This window comes from Mustela putorius, unplaced genomic scaffold, assembly GCF_011764305.1.
Source record: "Mustela putorius furo isolate JIRA1106 unplaced genomic scaffold, ASM1176430v1.1 tig00003983_pilon_pilon_pilon, whole genome shotgun sequence".
In the NCBI taxonomy this organism is placed as follows: Eukaryota; Metazoa; Chordata; class Mammalia; order Carnivora; family Mustelidae; genus Mustela; species Mustela putorius.
The window spans coordinates 5,858,746-5,881,928 of NW_025422123.1; the positions used below are offsets into that span (position 1 = coordinate 5,858,746).

At 41.0% G+C, this 23,183-nt stretch overlaps 1 protein-coding gene across 1 annotated transcript in view; it reads left to right on the plus strand.

Moving 5' to 3' along the window:
• Positions 1-23,183, plus strand: part of DNAH8 (dynein axonemal heavy chain 8) — a 365,321-nt gene that overhangs the window by 271,874 nt on the left and 70,264 nt on the right. Inside the window, exons 78-83 of the mRNA XM_045071144.1 lie at positions 2,173-2,278; positions 3,537-3,789; positions 3,899-4,089; positions 9,248-9,369; positions 13,142-13,260; positions 15,363-15,565. Of these exons, the coding sequence (XP_044927079.1) occupies positions 2,173-2,278; positions 3,537-3,789; positions 3,899-4,089; positions 9,248-9,369; positions 13,142-13,260; positions 15,363-15,565 (994 nt within the window). The remainder of the gene's footprint in view (positions 1-2,172; positions 2,279-3,536; positions 3,790-3,898; positions 4,090-9,247; positions 9,370-13,141; positions 13,261-15,362; positions 15,566-23,183) is intronic.

Genomic DNA, 23,183 nt, shown 5'->3' on the forward strand with positions numbered 1-23,183 from the left:
TCAGATGATGCTGTAGAACCCATGAGTGCCTACTGTACCATGATGCTTGTTTTGCCAGATCACACTGAGAAGGAGGCTCATGGGATTTCATTTTGTCCAGATATTCTTATACTGCCACCCAGAGGTGACCATCCTAATGGAAACAGCTCATTAGGTACTCCCCTGCAAATGCAGCCATGACCTTCGTTGCCACCCCCATCAAACACGGCAAACCTTCTAGGACTCTGGCAATCCAGAGCCACTGGTCTTGGAGTTGGAGAACAAGAGCATGATCCTGCCTTTGCTGGTAACTAGCCATGAGGACCCTGCTGGGATGGGATTTGGAGTTAATATATATTTTCTGGGTTCTCAGTTTCCCCAGAAGTAAAATAGAACTGTTGAACTCCATTCAGCACACTTCAATTTAACACATATTTCTCAGATTGAGTCCCTTTTCTGCAAAACCTCAAGGTAATGCTGTCAAGAATACAAAAGTGAATAGGACAAGTGTCTGCCCTCTAGATACACAGAATCTCATTGGAGGGACACGATCGACACACAGACAATGATGCAAGATGTGCCAGGTGTAGAGGTGAAAACCTTGCCATAGCTTCGGATCCACAAAGTGGTTTAAGGCTTTCAGAAAGTGGTAGAACTTCTAAAATGGTTGTTCAAGAAACTTTCTCAGATAAGTAGTTTAAAAACACCTCCTTCTAACATAATTCTAAATACAATGTGTGATTCTGTATAAGATCAGGAAAAAATGCTGTAAAAATGCTATTCAGACAACTTTAATTTACTCTGCATGTAGCAGGAGTATTATATGTATGTTAAATCTCCTGAATTTGAAAATTGGACTATACTAGTGCAAGAGAATGTCCTGGTTCTTAGGAGATTTGCTGAAGTTTTTAGGGGGGTAAAGGATCATGACCTCAGCAGATGGTTCACCAATAATAGAAGAACAACAATGATAATAAGTATTATATATATAAAGAGAGTGATAACGCAAAATGGTATCTGGTGAATCTGAGCAAAACATTTATGAGAGTTAATTATATCTGTCTTGCACCTTTTCTGAAAACTTAACATTTTTTCAAAATATGATTAAAGAAGACATTATTCTTGTAGGAAAAAATGTGCCTTCCAAACGTCCAGTTTAGCCCCTCTGGTGGAAGGAGATGTAAAACAATGGAAAATGGATTTGTATTGGCAGCTGGCTCTGGTAGACCAGATACCTGGTGTCCCTACAGGTAGATCCCAGACCAAGAGCTGACATTGGGCTTGGCTGTCCTCATGGTGCTTTGATATTACATCTCTGCTTCTACTACTTCTGATGGCCAAAAAGTTAGCATTTCACACAGAGGCCATGTGGGGCAGGACCAAGAGAATGAGACACTCTAATTTAAATAAACTTAGAGCCAGGAAGGGAGCATGGAGGATAATCAGACAAAATTCCTTTAGCAGGGGAATCTTGTGCATGCCAGAGTAAGCAGTGTGGAAACCTAGTACTAGTGGGCATAATTTCTTAAAAAGCATCCAACCAAATTAAGGCCTTCCAGAGGCACTTTAGTTTAATCTTTTAAAAACTGGAAGCACCTGGGTGGCTCAGTCCATTGAGCATCTGCCTTCGGCTCAGGGCAGGATCCTAATCCAGCCCTGCATCAGGGCTCCCTGCTCAGCGGGGAGTCTGCTTCTCCCTCTCCCTTGGTCTGCTGTTCCCTCTGCTTGTGCGCTCACACGCTCTCTCTCTCTCATAAATAAATAAAATCTTTAAAAGAAATAAACTTTTTAAAAACTGTTAAGAAGCACTAAGTAAATTGGATTTGCCATAGTGACTGGTGATTACAATTTGGCTATTATTTCTTGTTTGTTTGTTTGTTTTTAAAGAGAGAGCACAAGATGGGGGAGATGTAGGCAGAGGAGGGAGCCTGTTGCAGGACTTGATCCTAAGACCCCGGGAACATAACCTGAGCCGAAGGCAGATGCTTAACGACTGAGACACCAGATGCCCCTGTTTCTTTCTTTTTTAAAATCTGGATTTGGGAAAAAAAAAAAAAAAGGATTTTCTTTATTTATTTGAGAGAGAGAGAGTGAACAGGGGGAGGGAGAGGGAGAAGCAGACTCCCCCAAGCTGAAGGCAGACACTTAACCGACTGAGCCATCTGGGCACCTCTATTTTTTGTTTCTTAACAGGAATTAGAGTCTGAGAGGGTTAAACTTTTGGAGGATGTGACATTCAACAGGCGGAAGATGAAGGAACTTGAAGACAACCTTCTCTACAAGTTAAGCGCCACAAAAGGTACTGTGTTATTAACAAGTAAACTGAATGATGGTCCCAAGTAAGGGTTTCGTGGGCCTTGTTTTCAGCATCTCAGGATTATAGGTGTTAGGAAACTGTTGAGTTATTAATGCAAACACAAGCGAGGCACTTTCCCTCTAGACATTTAAAGAGGGACCGCAGAGAATGTGATTTTTGAATTAGCAAACAGAGTCTGAGCATTTGAGAAGAACAGAGTTTTCTAGATGTATTTGCTCTCTCCTGAAAAAAAATAAGGGCTCCCAATAGAGCTAGGTGACTGGTAATAGGCTAATTTGCTTGCCCAAAGGAAACTAATGTGCCTCATCTATTGTTTTTTTTTTTTTTTTAAGATCAACTCTTGCATTTGGTGCTGAAATGCAATTACCACAATGGGTGATGATGTGTGTAATCTGTATCAGCCGTTCTTGAGCACCAAAGGCCCAAGCTCACTCCCCACTGGCCTTGACCTCCTGCTTAGAAGTCAGGGGTGTATTCTCCTTCGGGCAGTCAGATCATCATGCCACACCCTGATCTGGGGATGGAGACTCTCTAAATAAATAAAAAACATCCTATCCAATGACACTAACATCAGCAAACACTGTATTGTTCTGCAGTAGGCAAATTCCAGTAGCCTAAATCCTACCATTTATTACAACTCATAATGAATGCTTCCCAATAGCACTTTATGCCTTGGATAAACAAAAACCTTAACCTCCCAGAAGTACAAGGTAGATGATTCTCATGCCATGCTCCCGCACTGCTTGATGGAGACCACAGGGAAGAGTCCTTTTCATCTGCCTTGATCACACTGCTTATGTTGATGAAGTTGTCTGCGCTCTGGTCCAGTGACTTCTCCCAGCCATTTAGATACCCTTGGGCATCCTGCTATTAGCAGAGATGGCTGAGAGGTGAATTTCAATTTACAGTAGTAAACCGCCGGGTGGAGGTGGTGGGTGGAGGTGGCCAGATTTTGTCTTCAGACCTTTGGAGACCAGTCATGTGGGCTGCCTTGGGAATCCCCTTTTGCAGATTTACAGGAAGCATCTGGGATAACTTGTCTGCAAGGGTGTTTGGAAGGATTCAGGCATCAAATGACAGTTGGGCCAGAAGCCTCTCAGCGTGTTAATATACGCCCTTCTACCTGGAGGGGCATTGAAGAAATTGATGTGAAAATGAACAGGTCGATTTTAGAAGTGCTGCCTCTTGCTTTGTGGGCTTCCCCTTCTTGTGCTCTAGGGTTTTCCTGTTTGGCTTTTAGGTTCCTTGGTAGACGACGAATCTCTCATTGGTGTTCTTCGAACCACCAAGCACACAGCAGCCGAAGTAAGTGAAAAGCTGCACGTGGCTGCAGAGACGGAGATCAAAATAAACACGGCTCAGGAGGAGTTCCGACCTGCTGCCACCCGTGGAAGCATCCTCTACTTTCTCATCACAGAGATGAGCATGGTCAACATCATGTACCAGACCTCGCTGGCCCAGTTCTTGAAGTTATTTGACCAGTCCATGGCCAGGTAGGGAGGCCCTCCCTGGCCCCGTGGGGAGCCATTTAAAATTTGTGTTTGTTTTCCTACTGTCTTAGTGATGGCTGTTGACATCCTTAATTTTTAAAATGTATTGCAGATCTGAGAAGTCTCCACTGCCTCAAAAGAGAATTACAAATATTATTGAGTATCTGACATATGAAGTTTTTATATACTCTGTCCGAGGCCTGTACGAAAACCACAAATTCCTCTTTGTACTCCTCATGACCTTGAAGATTGATCTTCAGAGAGGAACAGTGAAGCACAGGGAGTTTCAGGCTCTCATTAAAGGTGAAGGGCTTAGAATATGAATGTGGTATGTAAAGGAGGTTGCTTCTGATATGCTCTTTGACGTGCTGGGGACCTGTTTTTATGATACAGTGGGGAAATCATGTTCCCATGAAAGGGAAATTCTTTGTACCTCATTTTCCTTTTCTGATTCCCATTCGTTTTGCTCTGGTAACTCAAGATGATTTATTTCAGGTCTGTGTTCACTCCGTGGGTTTTTCTTTTTATTATTATTTTTTTTTAGTTATATCACTACCTGAAGTTTGATCATCGTTGCCTGGGATTAGGAAACCTGAAGGCAAAAGGGAAGAAAAGTGAGGCTAGTAAGGAGGTTCCTATCACAAAAGAACAATTCCTTGAGCAAGGGATTATCACAACTTTTAAGACTGCAAAAGGCACACGTGTGTTTTGTACTGGAAGTTAGTCCTATTCAACGCTCATCTCCCATGTTAAAAGTATTATCAAGAATATCAAAGAGTGGTATTTTCATTCAATTTGGTTAAGCAAATATTTATTGAGCATATACTCTGCACCCAGCATAGTAATGTTGGGATAGAAGGGTAAACCAGACATTGCTTTCAAAGAAAACAGTATTATTATGGGGATAGAGATAATTAAAAAAAAAATTATTGCAAAACAAGACAGAATACTCTCACTGTTAGAAAAGAGCTAAAAACAAAGTCTTAATGTCTAAAAGGAAGGAGAGACTTGTGTTGGGTGAGGCCAGTAGGAGCTCTTTGGAAAATACACTGTTGTGGGGTAAGCCATGAATTTTTCAGATGATTCTGTCCATGAGAAAAATGTTTAATGTTTTAAATATCTCTTACACTTTTTGCTCTTTGTGTAAAGCTTAATAAATCATTTTCCAGCTGTCCCTCTCCCTGCAAGGAGTTAAAGTGGCCTTTAAAAAGGACTCTGAAGGCTGAGTAGAAGTGAATGTGATTTGGGGACCTAATTTCAGTCAGAATAGACCAAATTTTGTGGCCATACAAACAATCCCAGACATTCAGTGGCTTGACATGATCAGGGTATTTTCTCATTTATTCTCTCTCCAACATGCCTGTGGTGCTCACCCAAGAATTTCTTCTATAATTACTACAGCAGAGGAATGGGATAAGACAAATCATGGGCCAGCTTTTAAAAGTTATCCCACAAGTGACCTTTGTCACTTAAATGCTCATCTTACATTAGGCAAAGCAAGACACACAGTGATCACTAACTTCAGAGAGGGCAGGGACCTGCACTTCTCCCATGTGCCTGGATGAAGGGAAACTTGAATGTCCTTGAACAGCTCTGGTGACTAAACACACCTGTTGAATTTGAGATCTCCAGCAGACAGAAAGGGTAGGCCAGACGATTCAGAAGTCAGACAGCTACAAAGCTAGGGCCATAGAAATAACCACCTAGCCATGGGAATGAAAGAGATTATGTAGGAAGAAAATGTAGAGTATTTCTAAATTCAGAGGACAAGGGCATAGGACACAATACACAATACACTTTTCTCCATAACATCTCATTTATAATAAACAGGGAGTAAACTATGGGTTACTACTCTATCTTCTTTCTCTACTTCAGTGAATTTCTTCCTCAGCTTCAGGTTAGAGGACTGTTGTAGAAACTTTGCAAATAATTTTGCAGAATGGCTAAAATGTCTTGACTTTTTTCTGTCTTGTAGTTCGAAGGAAACTGGAGCATGTCATGCAGTTCATAGTTTTTCTCAGGTCTAACGCACCTGGAGAGGATGAGGTCTTAAAGTGTAGCGTAAGGCAGCGTGGTGCAGTGAGGTGTGGGCTGGACTAAGAAGCGGGATACGAGCTGGGCTCTGCTGCTGACCAGCTGTGTGAGCTCAGAGACCATCACCTCTCCTTACAGGTACAAGGGGTTGTGGGGCCAAAGGGGAAGTGCTAAGTACCATCTGAGAGAGGCGGGCAAGCTGTGCAGAGCGTCCAGATGTACAGGTCTCTGGCCTCTGTGACATTTAAATAAAATGAGTCTAAATTTACCAAACCTAGAAAACTCCTTTGACTATCTAGGCAGAAGCAGGAGCAAAATGAGCCTCAGGTGTAGGAAGGCCTTTAAGCATGGCATACGAATGGGATGGGAGGTATACTTTGGGTCTTTCCTGATCTGTGAGCTGGCCTTGCTTCCTGAATCCCATGTGACAACATGGCCACTGGGAAGGAGATAGACAAGCTTTAGAAAGAAGAGGAAACCTGGCACTCTGGGCCACAGCGGAAAGGACGAGAGATTCAGAGGTAGACGGAGGTCAGGTGCAAAGATCCTTGTTTCTTCCCAGTCTCCTGAGGCAGAACCGCGTGTGGGTACAGAAAGGTGCTCGAGAAACATCCAGACAGGAGATGCCCCTTCATTCTGCTCAGTGCCAAATCCCACATGGTGGCTGTAGGGCAGACTTGGTGGAGGGGAGCGGCTCGAGGGCTAAGCCTGACTTATGTTAGGCAAGTAGGAGTGTGTATGTGGACATGTTGCAAGGGCTGGTGTGCAGCAGAGGCCTGGGCTCAAGCCAAGAAGCTGCAGGCCCTGGGGAACTTAAGTCCTGGACACAAAGGACCGGTCTGTGGACAGCAGCCCAGCACCCCTGTAGGTCAGACAGGATTTGTCACAGCACGGAGGACGCAGTCCAGGGATCCCAGCCCATGGCAGAGACTGGAGGGCAGCTTCGGGTCTGAGGCATCCTCCCCATCACAACGCAATCCCGATCCACCTGCCTCTCCCCTCGCCCACCCAGCCAAACCAGAGCCCTGCCTGAGGGGGCTGGATGCTTGGAGAGACAGGTTGTAAGTCAGAAGAGACTGAGAAACCCAGGGAGGAGGGAATTTGTGAGAGGATGGGAGTGGTCACAGAAAAAGTAAAAAGCCTGCGCATCTGGGTCATGGTAAAGGTACATCTGGGACCCCAACTTCATAAAGCTGGAGCGTCATGGAGACTCGGATTGCACAGGGCCAGGAGAGACGGTGAGAAGAGCCTGGATTTAATTTCATTGGCCATAGAAGCCATCGAATGTTTTATGAGCAGGGAAGTAACCGGAACAGAGCAGTGCTTTGAAAAAGATTAATTTGGGATTGTATGACAGGTTGTCGACCGAAGTACAACCAACTGAGCAGTGAAAGAGGGTTTTGTTTTGTTTTGAAAAACAAAAACCAAAACAAAATTGGTTTGTTGTACAGTTTGTCCTAGTTTTGAAGTGGTTTACATTTTAACCAAATTATTTTTACAAAAATGATAGATGATTTTGTTTTTTACAAAGTTAACAAATATAACCCTTAGATCTTCGACATTTTTTCTATCATTTTTAACTCAGGACTTAAGAGGGAAAGAAGACAGTCTTATTTATCATAGAAATATTTGATCTCCTAGGAATGACTATCCCTTTATGTCAATTCCTACTTGTTTTTCTGCGGTATGTGGAAGGTGCCTTTGACTTTCTTCTTCAACTGAGAATGTCAGGACACTTTGAAAAATGAAATAGATACCACGGATAGCCCTGTGTTATAGAGTAATTGATATAACTATTTTCCCTGCCTAGTTATTTTAGAAAGACACCATCTTTCTTTTGTTATAAACCATGGACCCAACCTGAGTGGGGTGGGGAGGGGGGAGGTCTGCGCTTGCCTTCCAGATTGGATTGGACCTAAGGCTTCCAAAATAGAGAATTCATGTTGAAATGACAGCTAATGATTACATAACTCTTATTATGGGCCAAGACTGTTCTGAGGTTTTTACATACATGAATTTATTGAATTTTCACAGAAACTGATCTGGCAGAGTCCGTTATTATACCCATTTGACAGAAGAGGAAACTCAGAGAAATTGCGTTCTTTGTCTGTGCTTCGGCAGCTAGCATGGTCGAGCCGGAATATTTTGGGGAGTACAGTGGGATGTGATTTTTCTGGGTTCATGGGTGTCCACTGGGATGTTTCAAAACACTTGTGGCTTAAATGTTTTCTCCTGATGTTTTTGAGGCTTACGGTCACATGAAAACATTTCCTTTGGAAAAAAAAAAAAGAAGAAGAAGAAAATGCATTTGTCTTTACGTTAGAGAACCAGAGTCCCTTGAGTCTATCCATGATGCTCTCCAGCCATGGCTTCTCCAGTAAACTCGGTCCTGGCAGATATGCTTCGAGAGGATGGATTTCTCTTCCCCCAAGTAGCAGGGAGTGGGGTGTCAAGAGGAAGGTTTGCCTGCTCTAAAGGTGTTATGGCACTAGGAGTTGCTGCCCCAGAGGTAGTGCGAGGGGATTTATAAGAAAAGATCACTTCAGCTCATTTACCCTCTCAAGAAGGTGCTGGAGAGAGAGCGGCCACTGACGGACGTCCCCTCCATCCCCTCTTTTGCCCAAGGGTCAATATGTGAAGTGGTGGCATTAGATGTTTCTTCAGTAGGACTAAAGGATTTAGGATCACTGTTTTGCACACATCCAAATTAAAACACAACTGATAAAACATTACTGAAGATAATGCAATAGAGGAGTTTTGAAGCTGGAATTATGTGTCTTGGTGGAAGATTGTCCCATTGGGAATGCTCATTTGATTTGGGATTTGCTTCAAAATGTGATCCAATGCTGTAATTCATGATCTCCTCTAGACTCCGTGAGAGCAGAAGCCTTGTGTGGTTTTCTCTGCTTTATCCCCAGTGCCTGGGATATGCTGGTACAGAGAGGGTGCTCAATAAATATTTCTTGAATAAGTAAGTGAACAAATTATCTGAACATGAGTTACTTCCTTAAGAACCCACAGAAATATCATATCCCTCCCACCATCCATCTATCCATCTTTCTGACTTAAAAAATATATATTAAGTATCAAATTTTTGAAAGAGTGAGAGCTAAGAAGTGACTTTAAAAATCACACATGAAAAGATCAGGCTATTCACTGATATCAAAATTGTAAATTTCATGAAATTGGCTATTTAAAAAATAAAAACAGTAAAAATGCAAACAACTGCAACCACCTGAGAAAAATGGCATAAATCAGAAAATAAAACCCTAAGACTTGAAGGAAATGGACCTAGAAAATATAGCCACATTTTTTTCATGATTATTTCTCCATTTTCTCTGTAATATGGTTACCTTTCTTGGAAAATAAATGTCTAAAAACGAAGCCCAAGCTGACCTGATTCCTTCCTGCCAATGCCTTTCCCCAGGGGGAGCAGCTCTGGATCTGAAAGCCTGCCCTCCCAAGCCTTTTCGCTGGATCCTGGATATGACCTGGCTGAATCTTGTGGAGCTGAGTAAGCTTCCACAGTTTGCAGAAATTATGAACCAGGTAACAGAGGACTGGGAGAAATAAGTGCAGATCTGTAAACCAAACATACCTGGGGCCATTTTAATTGGGGCCTCCTGGCCACAATTCCTTCACCCAAAAGGCTCAAAGGAAGCATGTAGTTTTAAGGCACTAAGTTTTCTGTGGGCAATTTTGGATGAAGAGTATCAGAAGGAGCCTTGTCGTAGGGGCAGGTGACTGCCTTTTCCTCTTGTGTGATGGGTGTGGGTCATTTATAAGCCTGCTTGCCTCAAGCTGTCAGAATTAGAACCAGTGGGTGGACCTTTTTATTGTAGACTATTTCGTTAGAGACCATGTTTTTACATTTTTCCTGCTGCTTCTGATCAACTAAATTGTGCGGATTTGAATTTGAGGCAAATTAAGAGATTGGGGTCCTTTCAAAAAAAAATTATCAGTTTCCTGGTGAAAATATAAAAGGGTGAAGGATAACAGTGAAACAGGTCCTGATTCACCCGTTGCTTTTCTTATTTGAAAATGTAAATATGGTGTTGGGGCTTAGTTGATTCAGTCCTCACTGGGAAACAATTGTACAACTCAGCATAAAGATGATTTTTATCTTTGAGGGTTGTTGGTGACAGCCGCCTGTCACTGAGGCAGGCCTGTGGTTTCCCAGCATCAGCTGCCGAAAATCAGCTTTTTGGGGGTTACTGGTGATGGACAACTGGAGCGATGGGTTGACCACAAGTTGACAGACATCTCACGCTGTTATCACAGCGTGATTCCCTCCCATCCACACACACCTGCCTACGCCCTGCCCAGTGTACAGTAGGTGTGTCCGTTCAGTGGCATTTCTGAAACATTATGGAGATTCTTTACCTATTCAGCTGTGGCTGGGTCAGAGTCCCTGGCTTCCATCCATGGTGGATGGGAAGCTTTGTTCTGTATGAGTCCTCCAAGCCCAAACAAATACTTTGGGAAGAAATAAAGTTGGTCTGGGTCTGGCAGGAGACTGGTAAGGGAGACCTTGGAGCACCACTGGGGTGAGGGGGGGGGGATCACTTAACACTTGTGCTCTCTGCTGATGGGTTGTATTGATCCGGGGCTAGACATTATCGTTTGCCCCTGTTAATTAGAATTTAATTACCTGCTGTGTAGAATCTGATACCTGCTACTCTTAACAATACGATACGTACTTTGCAACAACTATAACTGTGCTAGGGTGAAGTATTATTGACCCCACTTTATAGATGAGAAAACGGAGATTCAAACAGGTTAAGTACTTGCCCAAGTCTGCATAGCCACTAAATGGTGAAGCTGTAATCTGACCTTATGTTCTTTCCCTGCCATCAGGGTTATTTCTCTCCAACTCAACATGGGGTGGGCTAGAAGTAAGGGGAATGGTCATTCTCAGGAAAGTTGCAGAAGTTCATGGGACCAGCGATCAGGAGGCCATCGGTTTGGCATCTCCTTGTGGGGGAAAGGGCAGAAGGAGAAGGGGATCCGTCTCGGCTGATGGGTGTCAGGACCTGAAACAAAAGTAGCCTCCAACAGCACCTAGCCGGCTTGGGCATCTCAGAGAGAACTGTTTAGGCCCTGGAAGTGGTGTTGCTAACAGGGCCAGGAAAAGCAGTAGGAAGTGGAGGGGATGGAGGAGATCCCATTGCCCCTTGCAGAGGCGACTGGCCCTGGAGGCTGTATTGAGTAAGTAGAGTCAGAATGAGCAGATAAGGGCCAGGAAGCTGGGAAGAACACCCTCTTTCTTCTTGTGCATCCTCTCTCAAGCGGCGAGGCTGGAGGAGACCAGCAGGGGGCGGGGTGGGTCGTGTGCAGGTATCCATGCAGTGGGGGAGGGGGGTGTGGTGCTCCAAGGGCGGTGGCCAGATTCTTTGGGAACAGTCAATGTGGGGGAGCCACTGCAGTCTTCAGGAGAGAGAAGACATTTCAGAATTCCTCCTCTTAGTGTCCCAAGGCGACAAAACTGTAACTGAATTCCCGAGCATGGGTTTCGCTCATTGGCACCCCGCCTGGATCCTGTATGATGAATTGTTTGCGTGGTGTGGGCTTCGGGGCAGTTATTTAACCTCCTTGGGTCTGCGTAAAGAACGAGGATAATGCAGCTAAAAGCACAGTCCTTGGTCTTCTTCATAGGACCTGCTCCGTTCGCATTTGCCACTGGCTTTTAATGCTGACCGTGGCTTTGAAACTTGGTTACAAACCCAGTCTCAGTAATCCAGACTGCTTATTGCTGAGGGCAGAGTGGGACTCACCAATCGGCTGTTTTTGTAATTGGCTTTGTCAGAACTGGGGCTTCCGGGAGTGCCTTTTAATGACCGAAAACTGGCGTCTTTTCCCATGCTTCTGAGAGAACAGATATCAGACACCAGCTCTTGGAGAGACGTGTGTGTGTGTGTGTGTGTGTGTGTGTGTGTTACCTTAGCTACCATACAGTACATCATTAATTTTTGATGTCGTGTTCCATGATTTATTGTTTGCATATAGCATCCAGTGCTTATCACAACACGTGCCCTCCTTAATACCCATCACGGGGCTGCCCCATCCCACCACCCCCCCTCCCCTCTGAAACCTTCAGAGTGTTTCCCAGAGTCCATAGACTCTAATGGTTCTTCTGTCCCTCTGATTCCGCCCCCCTTCAGATTTCCCTCCCTTCCCCCAATATCCTCGATATTAGTCCTTATGTTCCACATCTAAGGGAAACCATATGACAATTGTCTTTCTCTGCTTGACTTATTTCACTCAACATAATCCCCTCCAGTTCCATCCATGTCGATGCAAATGGTGGGTATTCATCCTTTCTGATGGCTGTGTAATATTCCATTGCACTATTGGTTATTTACCCCAAAGATATGATGTAGTGAAAAGAAGGGACACATGCACCCCAATGTTCATAGCAGCAAAATCTATGATAGCCAAACTGTGGAAGGAACTGAGACACCCTTCAACAGATGAATGGACGAAGAAGGTGTGGGTCATATATCCAATGGAAACTTCTTTTATTTATTTATTTATTTATTTGACAGAGAGAGAGATCACAAGTAGATGGAGAGGCAGGCAGAGAGAGAGAGAGAGGGAAGCAGGCTCCCTGCTGAGCAGAGAGCCCGATGCGGGACTTGATCCCAGGACCCTGAGATCATGACCTGAGCCAAAGGCAGTGGCTTAACCCACTGAGCCACCCAGGTGCCCCGGAAACTTCTTTTATTCTTAGGTTTAAGTTCTCAAGGCAGGGAATCATTAAGAAAATAAAAATTTCTCTTTTCTTATCTATTGCTATTTTAAGTAAAGGTCAACATTTAGAGGTTTGGTTATCAGAATGGTCTGTATCTTCTTAACCAAGAGAGCATTTGACAATATCGGGAGACATTTTTATTATCATGAGTTGGTGACAAGGGCGCTATTGGCATCTAGTCGGTAGAGGCAAGAGATGCTGCTAACAGTCCTACAGTGTGCAGGACTGCTCCTCCAAAGTCATCTGGTGCCAAATGCCAATCGTATTGGCAGATTTTAAACCCCTGGTCTGTGTTTGTTCCTGCCTGATCATTTGGTGTAATTGACCCACAGTCTTAATTTCAGTGAGTAATATAGAAAAGCAATGGAAAACCTGAGAGGGATTCGTAATAGCCATGTTCTTTGAGTCATTGATTCTGAAAAATAAATAAATAAACAAATAAACTGTGTGGTTATGTTTGAAAAACTGTCTGCCTATGAAGAATGACCCCCTAAGTTTACTCAGAATTCTCTCCAGTATATCCCAATTGCATGTGGTCCTATGGCTTGCTAATTGGCTTATTTATTTTAGATATCTCGTAATGAGAAGGGTTGGAAAAGCTGGTTTGATAAAGATACTCCAGAGGAAGAAATTATCCCTGACGGGTATAATGATTCACTGGATACCTGCCGCAAACTTTTACTTATCAGGTAAGAATAGGTATTATCAGACCTAGAAACGTCACTCATCATATTGTCAAATTACAGATCTTACCTCTGTGAGTTTACTTCACTGTGACCCAGTGGTTATTGTAAATATGTGTGCTTCCAGATTGCCATTTGGGATGGCAATCCCTTGTGTTTTTTGACAAGCAAATACAATGGTGATGGTGGCGGGGAATGTATTAGTGATAGTGCTTTGAGCAAAAAACATGAACAATATGCCTTTGTTATGTCCTCTGTTCATCATTTACCAGTGAGTGAATTATTTATTGTTCAATTCACTTCTTAAAAAAAAATACATGACAGAGTTGCCAGGCAATTAGTCGATAAGCTGAAATTCAATTTTACCTGACAAAAAAAGCTAAGAACTGCCTATTGAAAAATATAAATGCTGTCTTGGCTATTAAAAGTGGAAACAAATTCTGAAATTGATGTTAAGGAAGAAAATTCTTCTGTTTCTTTTCTTTTACTTCTCATTTTTCATATTTTTTATATATATAGGAGCTCAAAGAAGGCTTCTATACTGGAATGTAGGGGTGTAGGGGTGTGTGTGTGTGTGTGTGTGTGTATGTGAGTGTGAGATTGAAGGGTGAGACAGGAGGGTGGAATGGGAGATATATGGGACCACCAAAAGAACAACAAAAAGATGTAGGATTATGTTGGAGTAGTTTTTGTTTTCCTAATATTATGCACCTGAGCTTGCTTTTCTTAGAACAAGTTGTTTCCTGGATGTTGTCTACTCTTTGAGGGTCATCAGAGTGGTCAGCTGTGATGACTTCATGATGTACAAAATATGAAAGGGTTACTATTTTTAAAAGATTTATTTATTTATGCACTCTCAGAGAGAGAGTGCATGAGCAGGAGGGGCAGAGGGAGAGAGAGAATCTCAAGTAGATGCCATGCCAAGCGTGGAGTCTGATGTGGGACTCGACCTCACAACCCTAAGATCATGACCTGAGCCGAAACCAACAGTCAGATGCTTAACTGACTGAGCCACCCAGGTGCCCCAGGGCTAGTTGTTTTTATTGGAATAGATGTATCTATCTTTTAACCATCATTTAAAAATTAAAACTGTGTCAAATGAATAGCATGATCTACGAACAAATAAGCATCCATAGAGCTTGTCTGTTATCTAAAATACCAAATATCAAATGATATTTATTTGAACTGTTGCTGTGTATAGAACCTACTACAGTGTGAGCTATACAGATGGTATTGAATACGTGTTTGCTGGTCAACCTCCTTCTGAGAACTTTGACACTTTAATTCTCTCCCTGAATGCTGCAGAGCTCCCACGTGGGCAGCAGGTTGGCCCTCAGAGCTGGCATAGGGCACCTCTCCTTGTGTCCCTGTTGAGTCCCCACACCTGATGTGGGTCTGATGTATAGTAGGCGCATGGTAAATATTTATCAAAGAGTGAGTGTGCTCCTGTGGGTTAGTCTGAATGAGGAATTGCTTACCTGAATTTGATAGCTTCAGTGACTACAGATAATCAGTGATGTGATTTTTAAAAAATATTTATTTACATTTAGAGAGAGAGCATGTGCATGGGAGCAAGGTTGGGGGGTGCAGGGAGAGAGAGAGCCTCAATGCAGGGCTTGCCCTCACAACCCTGAGATCATGACTTGAGCTGACATCAAGAGTCAGATGCTTAACCAACTGAGTCACTCAGGCACACCATCACTGATGTGATTTAAAAAAAAATAACTGAAAGTAATTCAGATTAAGTAAAAAAAAAAAACAAAAACAAAAATAAAAAACCCCACACTAAGAGCTTCCAAGTAATTGATGCTTCTGAAAATGAGACGATTGGATCAGCTAACTTCTAAGTTTCCTTCCCTATTGGCAACAGACCCTGTTGTTACCAGCTCTGCCCTATTTTTTGCCAGTGCCTCATACCAAAACCAAATGACTAAATTTCTATCCATCCAGGGATGGAAAACCTTCCGATCCTTCTTTCACAGACCTGTGAGAGGGAGGATTACCTTTTTGTTCTTTGCTAATTAAATATGTTCTTTACATGCTTGGAATTAAATAGAACAAAAAATGAACACACTGAATTTTTTCCTCTAACTTGTATTCATTTCTAGGTCCTGGTGCCCAGATCGTACTGTTTTTCAAGCAAGAAAGTATATTGCAGATTCTTTGGAGGAGAAGTACACAGAACCAGTTATCTTGAACCTGGAGAAAACTTGGGAAGAAAGTGACACACGGACACCTTTGATATGCTTCCTGTCCATGGGATCTGATCCCACAATTCAAATTGATGCGTTGGCCAAGAAACTGAAGCTGGGTATGATCAGAAATCTATGCAATTCAGCAAAACTTCCATATCTTAGTCTCAAACCTTACTTTTCATAATTTTATAACTGATTCTTAGAAGTATATCTAAGTTAGATATAGTATATCTGTATGTATAGTTAGAAAAAAAATATTAAATTCTTTCCTCCCTTTTTAGATTTCCTAGAGTGTGGGTATGATACAGATATCTTTGTGCAGAGAGGAACACACTTACATTATTATTTTTTTTTTTAAGTTTGAGCAGAGGAACATACCACATAGATAGTAGGCTAGCAAAAATGAACATACAGGGGTATTGCCATGTCTATATAAAATTATAGGAAAAAGTCTATTAGGTCACAAATTAAAAAATTTTAACACTGTTATGACACACAGTAATTAGGGATTTATTTATTCTTTTTTTCATGCAACTTTCTTTTCTAATTTAAATTCAATTAGCTACTATATCATCATTAGTTTTTGATATACAGTTCAATTCATTAGTTGCATAGAACATCCACTGCTCATCACATCACATGCCCTAATCTCATCACTCAGTTTCCACTTCACCCACCTCCCTTTCCACAACCCTCAGTTTGTTTCCCAGAGTTAAGAGTCTTTCATGGTTTTTCTCCCTCTCTGATTTTTTCCCATTCAGTTTCCCTCCCTTCCCCTGTGATCCTCTGTGCCATTTCTTAGATACCATATATAAGTGAAACTCTATGATAATTGTTTTTCTCTGATTAACTTTGTTCACTTAGCATAATCCCCTCCATTTCCATCCATGTCGATATAAATGGTAGATACTCATCCTTTCTGATGGCTGAGTAATAGTCCATTGAGGGATTTATTCATTCAGTAACCCTACAGGCTATTGTACAGACAGCAAGTTATATTCAAGAAGTACAGAGATGAATACGACATAGCCAGGGAAGACAGTCATATAAGCATATAATTGTGATAGTGCTGTACGAATTACATAGACACACCTGACTACAAGATTCAGAGCTACTCAGACTGCAAAGGGTGCAGGGGGAAGGTATCACAGTGATGATATTTTGAGTAGGATCTAAAAAATAGATAGTGGGATAGTAGGAGGTAGAAGGAAAGTTGCTCTAGGGGGAGAAGGTAGGGCAAGGAGTCAGAAACATGTAAGTGGTGAGAGTAGTTACTGAGTCAGTAAGACCAGAGGACAAGGACCCGTATGACACAGAGCACATCTTGTTAAGATCGAGGCACCCTTTTATAGGTTGGATGTTTGTAGGAGGGCTGTTTACCTGCTCTTCATACTCTGTACATCAGAATGTGTTTGGAATTGCTATTTGGTATCTTTTAGATTCTGATCGCTATAACTATACCTTATTGGGTTAACTCGTTTATGTCCTCATAAAGATTATAAAAGTCATTGATTATAAATAACTAAACCTACCCTATGAAATAAAACTTACCTTGAGTTCATTATTATGTTAACGTAACATGATATAAAATCAATTTCTGTCCTCTCTGAGTATTCACCATGTATCCTGCATGAAGAAATTACTATAAACCATTACCTTAGGGTAGCATGGTCTATGTTCATTCCCTCTTTATTCATCTTGACCTTGCTCTGTTGTCACTACACCCTTTTATGTTCCATATGGATCCATGTTTGAATGGTCACTTTCTTCGGTTTGAACGCTGATACCCAATATAAAGAACTCCCAGGCTCTAATAGCAACTGTTCCTGATTAAGTCTCATTAACCACCTTTAGTGTAGGCTATGTTGCTCTCGTATTTATGGCAACATGCCAGTCTTCTTCATTGGCTTAAGAGTAGTGATGCCTCTCTTGCAGCCCTGTAGTTTGCAGATCTCCCTCAGATGTATTCCTCTTTGGATCTTTGTCCCATTGCTTTGTCCAGCTGCCCCCCTTCTTTCTGCTTATGGGTTTCTTTTTTCTATATTACTATGAACCAATCTCCATGTGACAGAACTCTTGGTCTCTGGTGGCTCATGAGCTACACTGCTTACGTGTTCAGTAAGTTCAGTACTCTCAAGGAAAGTCCACTTACTCTCTTGGTCCCAAGTCCAAAGGAAACTTCAAAGGAAGAAATTAATTGGTTTTGCTTTGGTCAAGTGCTCCTTTATGGACTAATCAATGAACTGTTGCTGCAGAGATAGGTTCGCAGTAGAAACCACATGCATGGAACTAGAGCGGGGTCATTTCTTAGAAGGGGGGGATATTTTTCCTAGAAGATGGGTGTTTTTCCAACTAGAGATACAATGTCAGATGTTACCTCAAAAATGGTGCTGTTGTCTAGGACAAGGGTTTAGGAACAGAATTTAAAAATTCAAGGTCTCCATTGGGAGAAATTATAACCATAATATTAAACGGAGTTGTCCTATTACCTTTAGTATTATCACATGTTATCGTACTACTTTGCTTGACAATTTGGTGACTTTAATTTCTTGCCTGATTTTAGTTTTTCCAACAGTTGTTCCAGTTTCTGTTGATTAGGCTGCTAAAATAGAGTAAGATCTAAAACAGATGCTGAAATAGAGTAGGATCCTAAAACAGAGTAGATCTGATCCTGAAGGACCCAATGAATTTGAGAAACAACTCTTTGCTGAATAATTTTTAAGAATGCTAGAAATTCTCATGCTCTTCACCACTTTGGATTAAAAATCCCCAAAATAGCTGTGAAAATGAAACTATTATATAGGCAAAATAACATATTAATCTAGTCTCTACCACAAATATTTTATTTGAGAAACTGGATAATAGATAATCATAGAATTCTCAAGGCGAATAGGTTGGAAATCTTGAAATTCAACTACCTTATTTTATAGCTGGGGAAACTAAGGTCTGAAGAGCAGGTCAGACAGCTAGCTGGGGACAGACTTAGGGGGAACAGATCAGATCAGGCCTTATCCCAGGGCTTTCAAATTTCACTACAATGGTGTGCTCTTTCCTTCTGTCTCACTGCCTTCATTGGATGAATTAACCAGTTACCAGGCAGCCATTTGAAGGATGGGCCCAAGTCAAATATATTTTTGTAAGAAAAGAAAAACGTCTCACTATGGATATTGTCAGGTGCCTGTCAGACTCTGCAGTGAGAGATTCAGAGCAGATAAATTCTTCCCAGAAGTACTGGGTACCTGGGCAAGAGGGAGAAGAGATGGATGACTTTAGCATGAGAACCCTTCCAGAGCCTGGATAAAGGGGCAGGGGTCCCAGAGGAAGGATGAGTTTGAAAATTGAATCCAAACACAAATGAAAGAGAACAAGTAAAAAACAAACCCACAAATATACAGGAGAAGGAATGAGAAAATGGGTATAAAAACATATATAGATGAAAAAATATAAATAATAGTGTATAGTTATGGTAATAACCTTTAAAATATCATTATAACTGACAAGTTTGTAGAAAAATACAAATTGAGCAAATTTTCCCAGAAAAGGTAGAAAAACCTGAATACACCAGTAATCAAGATGAGAAAAATTAGAAGTTTTTAAATTATGAACTCAGCAAAGACCCTGGGGTTGGATGACATTTTTAGTAAATCCTTTAAAAATTTTACATGTTTCATTCCATTTTAGAACAAAGAAAAAGAAGATATATTTTCCTCTTTATTTTAAGGGGATAGCATTATCTTGATATAAACAGACAAGATAGTAACTTTATAAAAGAAAAAACTACAGATTGACCCTACTTGTCAATATAAATGTAAGGATCTTAACTAAAAATGCAACCAAGAAGAAATCATTATAATATTAAAAGAAATAACATGCAAAAAAAGTAATAATTTACCTTGACCAAAGTGGAAATGCATGGGCGAATATAGGAAGGATACAGTATTAAGAAATCTCATCACAACAATAAGTAAAAGGCTTTTCTTTAGGCTATCATATTATTACTTTGATAAATGCTAAAAAGACATTTTATAAAAATTTATCATTTGTATTTGACTTCAAAGAAGTTGAAACGGAACACTTTTTAATATGATAGTGAAGATGAACTTCAGACATCAACATTTTACTTACTGGTAAACAACTAGACACATTAAAGTCAGAAATAAGATAAAGATGTCTGCTATCACCCTATTATTTGGCCTTGTTGTGGAAGAGGTAGCTAATGTATTGTAAGAACCATATATAAAAGATATAACTACTGGGAAGAAGGGACAAAAATCATCATTGTAATTGTCTAACTAAAAACGCAAAAGAATCAACTGAAAAACTATAAGATTTAACGGGACAGTTTGGTAAGGAGGCTGGTCACAAAATAAATATATAAAAAAATTAATGGCGCATTCTTGTAAAATAAAATGTAAAAATCCCCTTCACTATAGCAATAAAAATAAAACCAAGAAATAATTTTTAAAATACCTATTAGAAGAAAACTATAAAACTTTCTTAGAGGCATAAAAGTAGGATAGAATAAATGGAGAGTTAAACCACATTCCCAGTGTAAAGACAGTATTGTAAAGATGTCAATAGTCTCTAAATTAATCTATAAATTGAATGCAAGTCTAATTGAAATTCCAACTATATTTTCTGTTCTAATTGGATAGTAGAGGGATCTTAGATCATCTAGAACAGTAAGTGAACAATGACAACCAAGAAAGCTTTGAAAAGGAAAAAGAATAATGGAGAGCAAGCACCACCAGATTTGTAAACCCTTATCAAATGGCAATATTTTAACCAGTATGGAACTGGCTCAGAGTAGATAAACAGATCAATGAAGCAAAAGAAAAGACCTCAAATTAGGCTCTACTATCTATAATAGCTGAGTCTATGATAAGATTCACATTTCAAATCAATGGAAGAAAAATGGATTAGTTAATAAACATTGTTGGGATAGCCGATTAACTTTAGGAAAAAGTAAGAATTTTATCTCACTTTAAACTCCAAAGTAAATTCTAGATTAATTAAGGTATAAAAGAAAAAAAGAATATATTGATATGATTGTGATAGCTAAGATTTTCTTAATCGTAATACCAGAATCCAACACCAAGGCAGATAGTCTGACTGGGTGAAATTTTGAAACTTCCATATGTCAAAGCACCATTAATAAAGCACAAAAGAGGATAACTATGTGGGCTGGGAATGACAGCATTCCATTTCAGCTAGAGACACTGGTTCCACTTGAGCCTATTACAATTCCTGATTCTCCCAAGCCGTGCTCTTTTATCCTCAGTCAGGCACCCTTGCAAAGTTTCTCTCTGTGACCCTGAGTTCATGAATAATCCCTAATATTGCATCATACAAACCCTCACAGAATCTCTGCCCATTAACCACACAGCGCCATTTAAATGGCGTGTATCCTGACAATTTCTTCTGTGGTTCCTGACATACTTCCCTCCTACCCCATAAATTTCTCCAGTCCCTTGTAGCCTGTTGCAGCAGTTCCCAGGCTAGGCTCATTATTTACCCCATCACAGTGGCCCACTTTACTGAGGATCCAAGCTCATCCAGGAGAGCAGGGCAAAAGCATTTACTGCTTCACAGGGCCTCCACTGACTTCCTTTCTCAGTGCTGAGATGGCACCTTTAAAACTTGAAGAAATCAGGTCTACAAAAGTTAGTGTAAAAGTTAATTTCCAGGTCAACTAATCTTCAACAAAGCAGAAAAGAATATCCAATGGAAAAAAGTGTTGGGAAAATTGGACAGCCACATGTGTAGATGAATGAAACTGAACCATACACCAAAACTCAAACTGGACCATATACAAAAACCCTTGCACCATACACAGAAACTAAAAAATGATTGAAAGATCTAAATGTGAGACAGGAATCCATCAAAATCCAAGAGGAGAACACAGGCAGCAACCTCTTTGACCTCAGGTGCAGCAACTTCTTGCTAGACACATCTCCAAAGGCAAGGGAAACAAAGGCAAAAATGAACTATTCGTACTTCATTGGGATAAAAAGTTTTTGCACGGCAAAGGAAATAGGCAACAAAACCAAAAGGCAACCTACAGAATGGGAGAAGGTATTTACAAATGACATGTCTGGTTAGTATCCAAAACCTGTAAAGAATTTCTCAAACTCAACATCCAAAAAACCAAAAAAATTCATTCACAAAATGAGCAGAAGACATGAACAGGTATTTCTCCAAAGAAGACATACTAATGGCCAGTAAACACATGAAAAGATGCTCAACATCACTCATCATCAGGGAAATACAAATCAAAACCATAATAACGTGCCACTTCACACCTGTCAGAATGGCTAAAATTAACAACTCAGGAAACAAGAGATGTTGATGAGGATGCAGAGAAAGGGGAATCCTCTTACACTGTTGACGGGAGTGCAAACCGGAACAGCCACTCTGGAAAACAGTATGGAAGTTCCTCAAAATGTTAAAAATAGAATGACTCTATGACCTAGCAATTGTACTACTGGGTATTTATCCAAAGGATACAAAAATAGTGATTCGAAGGAGCCCATGCACCCCAATATTTATAGCAGCAATGTCCACAGTAGCAAAACTATGGAAAGGGTCCAGATGTCCATCAACAGATAAATGCATAAAGAAGATTTGGTGTGTATGTATCTACAATGGAATATTACTCAGCCATCAAAAAGAAGGAAATCGGGGCGCCTGGGTGGCTCACTGGGTTAAAGCCTCTGCCTTCAGCTCAGGTCATGATCCCAGGGTCCTGGGATCGAGCCCCGCATCGGACTCTCTGCTCAGCAGGGAGCCTGCTTCCTCCTCTCTTCTCTGCCTGCCTCTCTGCCCACTTGTGATCTCTGCCGGTCAAATAAATAAATAAAATCTTTAAAAAAAAAAAAAAACAACCAAGGAAATCTCGCCATTTGCAATGATGTGGATGTAACTAGAGGGCATTATGATAAGTGGAATAAGTCAGAGAAGAACAAATGCCATATGATTTTACTTACATGTGGAATTTTAGAAGCAAAACAGGTGAGCATAGGGGAAGGGAAGGAAAAATAGAAGAAAATGAAAGTAGAGAAGGAGGCAAACCAGAAGAGACTCTCTAACTATAGGAAACAAACTGAGGGTTGCTGGAGGGTGGGGAGATGGCAGGATGGGGTAACTGGGTGATGGGCATTAAGGAAGGTCCGGGATGTGATGAGCGCTGAGTGTTCTACGCAACTGATAAACCACAAAATTCTACCCCTCTATAACTAGTAGTACAGTATGTGTTAACTAAGTTGAATTTAAATTAAAAAAATTTTTAAAGTTAATTTCCAGTTCCAGTTTCACAAACATGATTCATAGACTTCTTCATTTAGTAAGTTCTTACTGCACAGCACAAGTGGGTTCTCTGCCTGGGACGACAGATTCACTAAAGAGCCTAAATACTGTATTCTCCCCCAGACTGTAATCCCACTTCCAGTCTTGCGGCGGCCTCCACTTTCTCTTCACACCTCAGTTCCAAGGTGGTGATCTAGTCTAAGCAGTAGTTACCCCTGAATGTAGCCCTCCTGGGGCCGAATGGCCTTGAGTCCTATCTCAGAAAATGGACAGCCATGCAAACAAAACCAAAATGGACAGAAAGCACTGTAAGCCTGACATCTTAAAGGAATAAAAACCCAATTCCATTTTCACGGAAGCATTTGTGAAACCACCAAAGAGAGATTCTAATCAAAACATACGGCAAAACTAAAAAAATCCTCTTTCCCT